The following is a 15,167-nucleotide window of genomic DNA, read 5'->3' as shown; positions in this document are numbered from 1 at the left end:
GAACGTTAAAGAAAATTAAAATTTTTCAAAAAATGTTAAGTTTATTTAAAAATTTCGAAATATTTACACTACTTATGTCTATTATTTGCCTTCACTCATTTCGGCCATTGTTGTGCATAAGTAAATTAGCAATCGTAGTTTTATAACTTTTTGAAGTCGTTTGACAATTTTCCCAAAAAGATTTGGCTCACTGATTTCATAATTCAGTCGTTTCCATGACGTACTAAACACTTTGATTATAATTTTTTTCTTGTTTAAAATTTAAATTATAGTAGTATGCTGCGAGCACAATAACAATGCACTATATAAAATTTTGGTGAAAACTGTTTTTAAATTTTATTTTTTAATAAACTTCAGTAAGAGCAAGAAACAATAAAAATGTAAGTAAAATGAATTATTAAAACATATGTTGATTATTACCTAATTTGTTTTTGTAATTTAATTTTGATTTTTCAATTTTTTTTTTAAATGTTCAATTTATGAATGCCAATGACAAATGTCACATATCTGCTACAAAATTGTTTTTATATTGAAAAATTATTTATGTATATTTGTCTATATTATTATTATTATATATTTGATTTTAATTATTTGTATACGACATATAATATTGCATTGTCATTTAATTTGTCTTATGATATAATTTAGTTAATATATTGGTGGATTTGAGTTTCTTTATTACAACCTGATATGGTATATTTTTTAATTATATGCGTTTTAAGTTATAAGATTTTCTAATATATTTGTAAATTTATCCGATATTGTCTCCTAATGTAATTTTGCTCTTACATTGTTTTGTTATAAAACACTAGTTATATGATTAAACATTTATTAAAATTAATTTAAAATAATAAAATTTCGCATTATTTCAAATTTTCAGTTCGAGTTATGATAATTGGAAATTATAGTAATTGAAACGCACCATGGGGTCGAGGAGGCATGCGCGAAGGGAAGCAAATCCAGAACAAACAGTTCGACTACCCTGTCAGAAGTTCTGATAATGAGGCGAAAAAAAGTATTGAAATAAATTAATATATACTAATAAAAAAAGATGTATCAATACAACTAAAACTACATCATAAAATCAAATATATGAATGTAGTATGGTAGGCATTTCAAAGACTTCGTAATTTAAAATGAAATCAATGAAATATATTGAAAATAAATATAGATTTCAGTTACTACTTACAAGGTTTTAACTTGAAGTTATAGATAGCAAAAATTTTTTAGTAAAAATAGTCTTTATAGAAGCATTGAAAAGTAATAAGTAAGTAATATGGAAAATTCATAACAAAATCGGGTTTCATACTACATATATATAATATAATATATAATATATATATATATATATATATATATGTATTATAATTCATATTATTAACTTCCCGTAGGGCAAGTTATAGTAATCGCAAAAAAATCGAAAATGAAAATTTTTATATATCTTTACGTTTCAGAGGTTTCTGAACATTTTGGCATACCTTAGAAAAAATGGATGTATGTGTGTGTGTGTGTGTGGTTTGTGTGTGTATGTGTGTGTGTATGTATGTATGTGTGTGTATGTATGTGCGGATACAAATTTTCGTCGACGATTTCGGGAACACGGATCAACCGATTTGAATAATTCAAAAAACATTCGATCCGTATTGATAAGGAGACGTGCTGATTAGTTTTTGGCAAAGGCAGGTCAAGCCGTTCCGAAGATACGGGGCAAAAAGTTCCAAAAACGGTAACTCAGTTTTTAAGAGAACGGAGCGTCCGATTTTAATAATTCAAAAAACATTTCACTTGTATTGACAAGATGAAGAATCTATAAAATTTTCATAAAGGTAGGTCTAGCGGTTTCGGAGATATAGAGGAAAAAGTAAAAAAATGAGCCATTTGGCGGCCAAAAATGATCATTAGACATATGCACATCAAATTATCAGACATTTTATAGAGATTTTAACAATAAGTATACATTTTGTTAACATTCCTATCGGTTCCGTACCAATGCTTATGCGTTAGACAGCGACGCGGCGCTTACGCGCTTTATATTTTGTCCCTATGTAGTTAAAGCAGTACGATTGCTTTGAAAAAAAAGTTCAGATCTTCCACAATATGTCAAAATAAAAAAAAAAAATTTTTTTCAAAAAAAAAAAAATTTAAAAAAAAAAATTTTTTTAAAAATTTTTTTTTTTTTTCAAAAAAAAAAACTAATTTTTTTCCAATTTATAGTTTCTCAAAAATCTTTTTTTTTCAAAGTAATTTTTTTTAAAAAATGTTAATCGTTTTAAAAAAAAATAATAATTATCGGTACGGGAAGTTCCAGCAATTTGCCTTAAGGCACGATGCCCTAATTGCCTTAAGACAGAATTCCACTTACAGCTAGTTATTATTTATATTATTGTTATTTTTGCAGAAGCGTGCACCTAGAAATTCTGGGATTCATAAGAGGTATAGACTATCCCCCGAATTAGCCAAATTAATTGGTAGTAATGAACCCGAGACACGGTACAACGTAGTCAAATTAATATGGATTCAAATCAAGGAAAGAAAACTCCAAGACCCGGAAGACCCTGCCTACATCGACTGTGACGAAGAATTTGAGAGCGTGACCGGGATGGTGCGCCTTAAAGGCTTCACCATCATGAAGCATTTGAACTCCCATTTTCTGGACTAGATAAAACCAATAATAGTTATTGTGTCCTTATATAGTAAAATATAGTAAAAACTCGTTTATTCAGCCTTCAGTTACACACCTTCCCGATTATCGGGACTACAAATTGCAACCAGTTCGTGAAATATCACATACCTAAATAAAATACCGCTTCAGAAATAAAATGTTCTAAATAAATTAATTTCTTTTATACAATTACATATAAGTATGAACATGTATACATCTATTGGTAATCGTATTGATTATTTTCTAGTGAAAGCGAAAATTTTATTTTCGAAATAAATAGTTGGACATTTTTCCTAAATAGCTGTGTCTCAATTATTATTCAATTTGATTATGTATAACTATCAGGAAGTTCATGCAAATTGTCTTAAGGCAATATGTTGCTTATAACTAGTTTTAATGTGAATTGATCAGTAGTTCTGGTTCCAATATGTGATACTAGTAAATTGCTCGCTTTTGAGCCTTGTATGAAATTTTAATTTACTTGAAAAAAAAAAATGCACTTTTTGCAGGTAGTCAAAGAGTTTGTAAAATTTAAAATAAAAGTTCGAAATTATTAGGGCTATTTTAACTGACCTATGATATTTTACGTACAAAATTTTCTCATTCATGGTCTTGTAACATAATATATCATTATTAGGTATTTAACTAAGGTGACCATATTTTTTGCATGAAATCCGTAACGGATTAGAATGTGTGTGAAAGCGGGGTGGAGGGGGGTCAAGGGTGTTGGTGAGCTAAAAACTTATATGCACATTTTTTGGGTTGAAATATATTTAAAAATATATTGGCAATTAAAACGTTTTTAAAAATCCGGGACAATCCGGGACAAAACACCTAAAACCGGGACAAATATTGCTTTTAAAAAAAAACGGGACGCAAGGCTTAAAATCGGGACTGTCCCGGCCAATCCGGGACGTATGGCCACCTTAATTTAACGAATAATTGTACATAATTTTATTATCAAGTAATTGCAAAGATTCAATTTAAGCATATACCTTTCTAAAAACCAGGACGATCCAGAACAAAAGATCTAAATTCGGGACAAATATTGCTTTTATAAAAACCCTTGACACAAGATGGAAATCTGACACGGTCCCAGCCAAACAAGGATAGAAATAGAATATATTATGTCGATTTGTCCATTATTATTATCAAATACAGCATTATATCTCCGACCTTATAAACCTACTAAACCATAAATAAAATAACGAAATTGTTCTTTTCCGCAATACAGCTCTCGATGTGAATTCACATAATCGATCCGCGTTCGCATAACGCTCGCAAAATTTGTAATGACTTATGATACCCCTACAGAGCTATTTCCAATAAAGGATGCGCATAAATAATTCGATGACATTACATATCATCATACGGGCTCGTTGAGCTCTCAAGATATTTTTACCGCGTTAGTCTGCGAATTCCAAAAAAAAAACAGAACATAACACGCGAATAAAAAATAACTTCTCACCCACGTAACGACGTATTAGCACGCGGTCCGCACTAATAACAACCGTTGATAATAATAAATGCACGAGGATAATATTAAAGAAAATAAAACTTTGAAGCCAGTGGCGGCGGGGATAGAGGATTAAATCGGCATCACGTTAAAAACAAACCTAATCATGTTGTAAAAATTGAATTCTAGATTCAATTAACTTCCCTTCATTTTTAAAGTAATATTGTAAAATGATGTGATGTAAAATAACACCTTTTTTAAAATTTGACTTCGATTTGTACATTAGGAGGTACGTAATGATTGTTTTACCCATTTCTAATTAGTATCACATCTAAGGGGGAATTGAACGGTATACTATAATTTATAGACAGACAAATGGCGTATTTGTTTCCACAGCAGAGTGATTTCCAAAGGAACTGGTGCACTAAAATTTTTGCCAATATTTCTTCTCCAGAAGACGAACATGTGGTACTCGTATTAACTACGATGCCAACTGTCTTTGGACCGATTCTTGGCATTTACATAAAAAAATGTGCAAATGGTCAATAGAAATTGAATTGTCGATTAGAAATTGCATAGTAATAGAAGTAAAGTAGAATTTAAAAACAATTAATTTGAGAGTAAATATAACCTAATGATAATTAGAATTGTTGAATTGTGAATTTGAATAAAATTAGTAGTAAGAACAAAATAAGAAAAAGGTTAAAATTAAAGAAGATCAGAATAAGATGAATTGAATTTGAAACTTTGAAACTTTGAAACTTTTGAATTTTTTTTTGAAAATTTTCAAAATTACGAAATTTTTTGTAAAAGTATTTTTTGCACACCGTCTACTCAAGCAAAATGTTCTTTGAATTAATTTAATCGGATAATCAGTTCTCTCAAAAACTGCATAACCGTTTTCTCACTCTTTGCGCTCCATACTTCCGGAACTGCAAGATGTGCCTTTTGCAAAAACGCCTCGCGATCGACTCCGAACCGAATGATTTTTCATCATACAAATTATATTTTTGGGTATATATATAATTCATAATCCAATCCTAGAAGTTTAGTAAGCTCAAAACGACAAAAACAATTTCGATAAATAAAACGAATTATTAACTATTTTTTAGAACGAATTAGAAAATATTTTTTGATTCAAGTCCTTCTGCACATTTTGGCATATCTTAGGAAAAATAGATGTATGTGTGTGTGTATGTGCGTGTTTGTGTTTATGTGCGTGCTACGAAGCAGCTACAATTTTTCGTCGACGATTTTGAGAACACGATTCAAACATTTTGAACGATTTAAAAAACATTCGATTCCTATTGACGGGAAGACATGCTGATTAATTTTTTGCATGATACAAAAAATAATTTACTTCTGATGACGAAATGACCATCTCATAAAATTTGGCATGTGTATCGGTTTCGGAAATACAATGAAAAAAGTACTAAAGTGCCATTTGGCAGTCAAAAATGATCATTAGACATATGCATATCAAGTTGTCTGATATTTTATAGAGATTTCAATAATAAGTACAAGTGTTCGACATTGTGTTTAAAACGGCTATGATGAGTTATTGCTTTAAAGAAAATTTCAAGTTTTTGCTGCGGGATGCTCCACCAATTTGCCTTAAGGGACGATGCGATGCACCGCTAGTTTTATATACGGCAGATTTTGTTTATGCAATTATTACCATTAGGGGTCGTTCAAGTATTACGTAAGCACTATAGGGGGGCGGGGGGGTTATTGATTTGCTTATTTTGCTTATTTTCGGTAAGAACTTTGCTTACTTTTGCTGACAAAGGAGAGGGGGGAGGGGTAAATAATTGTAATTATCTGCTTACGTAATACTTGAACGATCCCTTATACAGTTGTGCATAATTATCAAAAGTTGTGTTTGAAATTATAATGGCCACAGATAAAATGTTAAAATTTTATATTATTAATAAATACTGCAGTTTAATATGATGCAATCAAAAATATTGATATTGGCAGGTCGGGCCTATATTCATATTTTCATAAAAATTATGGCCATTATATTTGCGTTATATCATTCTTTCCATAAAAATCATCGAAGAGTCGCCACTGCTCGTAACCTATCTTATGTCAGATGGTCTTGAATATATGGCGACTTGTGTCGATATCAGTCGCGCCCGTAGACGTTTCGCATTATTCCGGAGCACGTAATCGGTTAAATTCTGCGATATATTCCCCGCGGTATCTCACCGGCAGAGACCGAGATGATGAAGGAAGAGCCCGAGACAATGCATACTCAAGGGTCAACCTGCGCAATCTGAATCTTAGCATTATTAGAGGAAGAAGATCGTAAATTGATTGGTATGTGGCGGTACGACGTTGGCATTGGTTTTGTGAGGGTGTGAAAACAAAGTCATTATATCGCTAAAAACATTTCTTCTAAGTTCTTTCCCAATTTTACTTTATTTTAGCAATCAGAAATACTATAATAATTGATAAGCTATGAGCTAAACTAATCAGTGAAAGCGTGATGTATCTTCTCAGTCTTTTATTGTCTTGCAGTAGGATGTCTTCACCTATTGGCTTTGGGTGGGTCTCTGATATGTTTCTATTTCTAAAAACATAGAAACATTGAAATAAATTTCTTAAGTAAAAAAGCTCTACAAACCATGATCAGTTATAAATATCGCGATGACCACAAGTATTTAGCATAAAAAAACTCGGTACCTCTCTAAAAAAGAGTAAGCTTGCGCGCTCGAAGCAAAAGCTTGAGCAATGCTTATTCAAAAGTCAACATGTGTAAACGAAATCATTGTTTTATTGAAGGACTATTGGTGGAAAATATCATGCATTTATTAGCATTTAGTCTAAACAAAGACTCGATTACAAAAATGAAGTGTTTTTTAGTTGAACTTCTCTAAGTAAATGAAAGTGAATCCGCAAATTATCCGTTTCATTGAAGTGCTCTTTGGTAAACCACATTTTTTGTTTTTTGGTCTGACGTTAACACAAACAAAGCGGATGGTTTTCCAACTCGTGAATAGGAAATGTATAACTGCCCATGTGAAAAACAATGATTTTCTAAATAATCTATTTGAAATTTAGCTCGCAAACACTAAGCGGTTGGCCTTGCGACTTGTTATTGCGAACGCAAGGCGAACTGGAAATTGCAATCGTTTGAAGTCAAACAAAAGACCAGTCGGAATCATTGGTATGTCACCAAATCGCCAGCAATTTTTTATTGAATGGTGAAATTCAGTGCGTGTACATCATTATTCTTTGCGGAAAGAATTGTTCGTTGACTTAACCAAGCATAATTCTTATAATTCTCACTAATGTCATTATTCGAATTTTTAATTACGGTGCGTAAAGTTCCAGCAATTTACATTAAGGCACGATGCCATGCACCACTAATGTTCTTAGCTATAAACATTGCGAGACCTTTCAAACGAATGAAAAATTTCCAACGAAATCGGTTCGTGCGTTCTGGAGTTATATCGTTAGGAAGGAAAACCCGACTTATTTTTATATATATGTAGATAATAATAATATAATATAAGGTTCAACGTGTGTATTCAGATTTATTGCTTTGTTAGAAAAAAGAAAGTGAAAGAAGATTTGTTAATTGATCGGTATTTACCACAAATAAAGACACGTACGACACATATGCTAATTAATAATTCAATCAGTTTTACATTAAATGCTTTTTCTCATTATGTGTATTAATACACAGTGTATTTTAATTTATTCTAACAATAAGAAAAATCTTTTTCAGATACACAATGACAATGGCAATTACCGACTGTGTAAAATTCACTGCCTTTTGTAGAGAATATATTCTGTGTCTAAGGTTCATAAAATGAAGTAGTAATTATAAATATACATGGTGAATATGATGATTCAGAAATGGAAACAAGTGTGCAAACATGACGGTTCAGATATGGAATGCATTAAACTGATGAATTATTGTATAACTGTTTTTCATAAGTAATATGTAATAAAATATAACAATTATATAAAGCGTTTTCTATGTAATAATGGTTAAAAAACAATTAAAAAATTTAAACTATATTTCTGACAGTCAGATATAACGTCACCCATGAATTTTTCGGTTTAATGTATGTTGGCACAGTGTTAAAAAATCGCTATTTTGTAATCTGGTATATTTAATTTTTATGACCTATATAAATATACATAATTTAAAACATATATATAGCAATTCAACAGTGCCTACTCTTTTTTTTAAATTTTATTTTTATTGGCATTTATTAAAATACATTAATTCTGCGCAGAAATTTTTCGTTTTCAAGTCGCAAGTCGTTTTTGATACAATTTAATAAAAATTGAGTATACATAAGGATGCATCTAGCGGTTAGTGTTCAACATTTGCGGACTTGTAGTTTGTATTATACCTCCTTCGTTGCAATACTCGTATCATTATCTTCCGTATTATGATATGTACAATACTAAACGACTATCAACGAATCACTGGCTAGTGAATCGTAGAAAACAATGATATGCATTGATTTTTAATTGCATATATAAAAAAGAGCAACAATGAGTTTGGTAGTAAGAGAGAACAACATTAATTACAATACAGATAATTTATATCAAAGAAAAAACTGGAACACTAGTCTTTCTCGTTTAATTAACTTCCCGCAAGGTAAGTTACAGTACTGGCAAAAAATAAAAAATAAAAATGTTTATGTACTTTACGTTGCAAAAGTTTCTGAACACTCTGGCATACCTTAAAAAAAATGGATGTATGTGTGTATATAAAAATTCTTGTCGACGATTTCTAGAACCTATCTGAATGATTAAAAAATAATTTTATTTGTATTGACAAAATGTGATAGACTTTTTGAAAGGGCAGGTCCAGCGCTTTCGGAATAATAAAAATGCCAAAGCCATCAACAGACGTATGCACATAAAATTATCAGATATTTTGTAGAGATTTTATAATTAAGTATGAATTTTGTTTTCATACCTGTGAGTTCCGTACCAATGTTTAACTTTATCTATTTGATGTTTCGTGTCTAAAACAGCTACGCACCGCGATTGATTGATTTGAATAAAAGTTTCAAATTTTCAAGAAATTTCAAATAAAAAAATAATTTACAAAAAAAAGTCGATGGTTTCAAAAATTTCAAAATTATCAAAAATGTATTTTTTTCAAAATTTTCAAAAAAAATTTAAGCTCTTAAAATTTTAATTTTTGTGCGGGAAGTTTTAGCAATTAGCCTCAAGGCACGATGCCATGCACCATAAGTTGCAACAATAAGAGCATGCAAAAATCTCTATAAACTGTCGTGAGATGTTTCAGTCCTTCTAAACCCGGTAATAAGTTCTGAAATGCAACGACGGATGCTCTGGGACGAACCGAGTGCCATGCCACGCCATGCGAACCGTACGACAAACCGCGCGTATACTCGTATCTATCTATCAAAGCCCAAGAATGTGTCCTGCTGTTATGCGACACGACTATTCAATTAGATTTACATACATTGCAGCGATTGCAGCGATTTTGATGAAAAAAGTCCCCAGATTATGCAAACATTCGATAGTCGCTTCGTTCTTTACGAGCACACCGGAATTTACAAAAATAAATTGTACACGCATCCAAAAGTATAAATGTATACACATTATATATATATATATATATATATATATATATATATATACATGTTTCTATATATAAATATATTTATAAATATATATATATATATATATATATATATACATGTTTCTATATATAAATATATTTATAAATATATATATATATATATATATATATGCAAAGAAATAAAATTTACTGTATAATATAATATATTATATATAGCATTTCGAGTAAATTTCTCCCAGCTACTATCTATTACAAACGAAAATCTAGAAAATTTCTTTCATACAGAATATTCATATTATATCTTATTAAAGATTAGTATCTTGCCTTAGCCAGAAATCCCTTCAACACCATATGGGGTAGGGCGGGGCATAAAGGTTCATATTGACTTTGAGCAATTACACTGCAAAAACCAAATCAATTCCATCACAACAAATAACACTTATCAAACAATTATCTGACTATGTTCAGTAAAATTCCGATTTAATTCACCATTGAAAAAATAAGTTCTGGTCCTTTTTACCCCAGAGACTGAGTAAAATGGGATGACCCTAGGCCAACAGGTTCGATGTTCTATTTTTAATTTTGAAGAAATTTACGCAATAACAGTTATATTATTTAAGCGATAGAAATTTACAATTTTTTTTGGTACATTTTTTGCAGAAAGAACACTGTATATAATCTTGATCTATTATTTCGTCAGAAATTATCATCAGCAGAGTTAGAATAAGTAAATACTTATCACTTGCAAAATTGCTTTTTAAACAATGGCATTTATCTCCCGATAGGAACGTCATGAAAGTCAAGGTGATGGCTGGTTGTAAATTTTTTTTTCTCTAGTTTCAAATATTGTTGTTAAAAAAATTCTTAACTTTACTTGTTTTGAGATATCAGTGGTAGACGTTTTCACCAGCGGACCCTTAGGTCTTTGGCTACCTTATCAGATATACATAATTAATCGAATTACCATATCAAAAAGTATCCAAACATATTACATACATCTTTGTTGCTATAAATTTACAACGTAACTATTTAATAAAATTTAAATTTTATAATATGTAGAAATCGAGTAATAATTTAAAGCAATACCATGTTTTAAAAAGCTTAGCATTATATTATTGATTTTTGATATGTTTCTGTTGCACCATTTTAGTTCAAAATGAACTGTTAATATTTTTTAAGTATTTAATGATTTCTGAAAAAAAAGTTTTTTAGTTGTTAATATTTACAGACGATGTTGCAAGCTGTTACATCGTAATCAGAAGTCTAAGATAAAAATTTTCATTTACATTTCTAATACGATTACTAAAATTCAAACGATTTTTAAAATTCAAACATTTTAATTTTTATATTATCTATTTATATTATTTACTTCAGATTATTTGCATCTTTGTTCTGTTTCTTTGCAATTACAAATTTCTATATTATTGAAATACAGAGTTCTTATTTTAATAACTAGTCCCCATGTAAATTCCGTATGAGAATTCTGTCTTTACGATGAGAATAAGGAGAAAAAAAAATTCATAAAACAAATTGGCATACCACTATATCAAAGATAAGCAGAAAATACAATGCAAACTTGAATTAATATCTTATAACTCAATCTTTATATCAGATTGCCCCCAAAGCTTGATTTTTACAAAATCCGTTAAACAATACTATCAGGTTCGCACAATTTAAAATCATACTTTTTAATATAAATGGAATTAACCTCAGAACGAAAACATGCATTGGCGTGGTAAGAAATTATTTGGAAGATTTTGGATTCAAAGGATATCTAATTCGAATTTCAAATTATTTTTCATTTAGGTATTGGAGATAAATAAATAATTGTTCATTTAATAATTGCGATAATATATATATATATATATATATATATATATATATATATGTTGTGTATGTATGTTTCTATATGATAGTGGCACATTTGTATACCTTATCAGTACACGCGAAATAATGTATTATAAACAAATATGAAAACAATCGAGTGAAATATTTCACTATCATTTCGATATCAGTTCCGTCATATATGGCGTTGCATGTATATATACCCAGCCCACATGAAACATTGTTTTGTTTGGTCGTGAAATAAACATATCGAGCGAATAAATTGGTAGAAATCACTGGCCGTGCATCAACAACTCGTACATTATCATAGTGTACTTACTTGGTAATGGAGGAACGATATCGTAAGTAAGCGAGATCAACTGCGTTATTGAGTCGTGATGCAGGGCCATTAAAAATATATATAAACATATATAGAAAGGTCTCTAGAAAGCCAAAATACTCACTTCATAGTATAATTAAGAACATTCACTATAGAAAAAAACATTTTGGCATACTTCACTATTCGATGATTAGGCAGAAGCGAACACATACGCAGTGGATTTAATTCATCATTAACCTGACAGTAAGGAGAAAAATTTTCCAAGAAATTTTTTATTTTTGTAATAAAAGCTAGTAGATATATTTAACTTACAATGGCCAATTGTAAAAACATAAGATAAAGAATAAAAAATTAATTGGAGCCTAATGATTCGTATATTGATTTTACATTCCAAGCAGGATATTTCAGTAAAGCATTATCAAATTGCTCTGCAAAAAGTACTATGACTATTGGCAATATTTCCCACAGTAAATTCAAGTTCAAATAAAATTATTCCACAGTAACCACAATAACCGAAAATGGTCATAATTTTTCCAAAGCTCCAGGTCCCACTTAAAAGCTCATAATTTTCAAACAACGTGAAGATCAAGAAAAGTGTCATGTGTACACCATTCATTAATGGTTCAACACCATTATAATTCCAGTCACAGTACATGTCGCATTGGTTCAAAGTTTGCCGTTGTAACCACAAAGCTCCGGGTTCAAACCCCGCATTGAGTGCGAACCAATAATATGCAACACAATTTTTACTACTCCGTTCACTCGAGTCCGTGAGCCATATATATTTATAAATACAGGATGTCCCAGAACTTAATGTCAAGCCGAAACAAGGTGATAGTAAAGACCTTAACTGTTCTGAAAATGTTTAAAAAAAAAACTCACATTGTTTGAAAATTATGAGCTTTAGAGTGCAACTTGGAGCTTTCGTAAAATATTTGACATTTTTAAATAATAAAATTATGAAATATTTTACTAATTTACCAAGGATTGTAACCTGATTAAATGCTCCAATTTTTGATGAAGCTTGCCAACACATTTTAGTATTTTTTTAAAGAAGAGCCTCTTGAATTTTAAAAATCTCGACCGATTTAAAAAAAAAAGATGAATTTATAGCTCAACTAAAAGTCCTAATTCTTGAAAACTTGGGATAATTATGCCATTCTTTTTTAACCTGGTCGTAAGAATTTTATGCACGGATACGGTTCTAAAGTTTAGAAAAATAAAATTATTTAAAAGTAACCACAAAAAACGAGAAGTGGTCATTTTCACCAAAGCTCTAGGTTGCACTTAAAACCTCATAGCTTCCAAACAAAGTATGAAGTTTTTTTCTAATATTTTTCAGGACTGTGAAAGTCGCTATTATCACTCCGTTTTGGCTGGGCAAGTTTTGGGACACTCTGTATACCATATAAGCTATAAAGTTAATGCTTATATTTCAATACCATACCGAAATACAGAATTGAATTTTTCACTTTCGACGATAAGACTTAAAGAAAAACATATGAATTTGAAACTTACTTAAAAATATTATGTTATCCCGGTAAATAGGTGGTTTAATAGAATTTTGTCAAAATTTTTTTTTGAAAGTTTTAGCTCTTAAAATTAACTTTAAGATAGTCCGCGCAACAACCAAAGATTCTTATGGAAATAACATGGGTAAAATTCCATTTGTTTTTTAGAATTTTATAACTTATCGACAAATAAAATTTGAGATTAGCATTGTATTCGCTTAATGTGAATATAAATAAAAATTTGATATATTTTATAAAATAAGTAATTTCTTAGGAATAAGAATCAAGAAACTTTGGTTGGAGTGCGGACTATCTTAAAGTTAATATTACTAATTATAAGAGATAAAACTTTCAGAGAATTTTTTTACGAGTTCTGAAGCAGTTGAGCCGCTCGGAGCAAATAAATTTAAAAATATCTATATTAAGGACCACCCTAATATATATATATATATATATATATATATATATATATAGATATACATATATATTATATATTAAGTAATTAATTACTTAATTTTCTGTAAAATTGATTTATGCCAATAGAATGGATAAGAGCACTGTTAAAATATGGAAATAAAGTACCAATGCATAATGAATACTATACAATTTTCTTATTTATAAATTAATGATATTCTGTTAGTAGAAAATATGCCAGCGTGCTCGCTAAGATCGAGTCCGCGAGAAGAACTCGGAGGTGTTCTTATCAGAATCGCTTACCCACGTGAACAATGGACATCGCCGTGCGCTGCTCAGGCCGGTGCGGGGCGCCATAAGGCACTGACTGAGCGAAATTGCAAACACTTCTCTCGCAAACAACATTACCGGTAACACGAAACAACAGAATATGTATGATTAGGGCAAATTCAAGGCGAAAAATAATTTTGGTGTCTGGCTATTTGCAAATATAATGTGGATATATTTACGAGCGCAAAGAGACTGGACATAAACCGTTATCATATCGTCGGCGAGAGACAAGCGTGTCTGAGACTTTCTTACCCGTAACCTTCACACCTACTCGAGATCAAGAGTCAAGAATACAGATTTTAAATTATATGATAATTCAGAGGTGTGAGCTTGGAAATCATGCTTTCAAGAACGTATTTTTGCACCTTAAGAATTTAGTATTAAACGTCTAAGATCGTAAATTATGCAGAATAACAGCATAATATAAGAATAGATACATATGGTACACATACATGAAATAAAATCTTATGTTAGTGAAATCCTTTTTTTCATATTATATCTATTTGTTCTTCCATACATCGAATATTTTGTCACTTATTGCGAGTTATTTTTAAGCACATTAAAACAAATGAATTTATTAATAATAATAAAATAAAGTAACTGGTAATTAATACGAACAAGTTACAGGTTTAAAAATCATGTGCTGAAATAAAGAGAAAAAGTACATTGTCCATCCTTTAAACATATATCAACAAATTATTTGGTATCAGATTATTTTTAATTTACATAAAAATGAATTAAGAATATATACTGCCGATTTATACAATTCTATACGTCATTTCAGGCTCAAACGTACAACATTATTAGAGTTAACTCACGATTAATAGATATTTAACAATATTTTACTTATAATACTTTAGTTATACTTTTTTTGAAATATTGTTTACTATTATTATTATTTTATTATTAATATTATTTGTTATACTTCAGGCTATTATTATAATTATCTGTTTATTTCCATTATCATCAAATTTAGGAAATATTTCAATAAATTAGAAAACGCACCAATGGGCGGTTCTCTAAAAATATTATACCTAGGTTAAGTC

The 15,167-nt window shown here is 30.0% G+C and overlaps 1 protein-coding gene across 1 annotated transcript; it reads left to right on the top strand.

The window, feature by feature from the left end:
• The first annotated feature begins 923 nt into the window (after positions 1–923).
• LOC113375328 (protein TRI1-like) lies at positions 924–2,659 on the top strand. The gene is made up of 2 exons (XM_026615263.1): positions 924–971; positions 2,399–2,659. The coding sequence occupies exons 1-2, from the start codon at positions 924–926 to the stop codon at positions 2,657–2,659; spliced, it is 309 nt and encodes a 102-aa protein (XP_026471048.1).
• The last annotated feature ends 12,508 nt before the right edge of the window (positions 2,660–15,167 follow it).

Source organism: Ctenocephalides felis, unplaced genomic scaffold, assembly GCF_003426905.1.
Source record: "Ctenocephalides felis isolate EL2017-DRISC unplaced genomic scaffold, ASM342690v1 CF-g0.4_SCAFFOLD_01886, whole genome shotgun sequence".
In the NCBI taxonomy this organism is placed as follows: Eukaryota; Metazoa; Arthropoda; class Insecta; order Siphonaptera; family Pulicidae; genus Ctenocephalides; species Ctenocephalides felis.
This window is presented reverse-complemented; position numbering and strand designations above follow the sequence as displayed.

Bases quoted from the DNA above. Each gene is read 5' to 3' on its own strand.
- LOC113375328 (XM_026615263.1), top strand. From the start codon at position 924: ATGGGGTCGAGGAGGCATGCGCGAAGGGAAGCAAATCCAGAACAAACA. The intron at 972-2,398 runs GTTCGACTACCC...TTATTTTTGCAG, and splicing joins AAGCAAATCCAGAACAAACA to AAGCGTGCACCTAGAAATTC.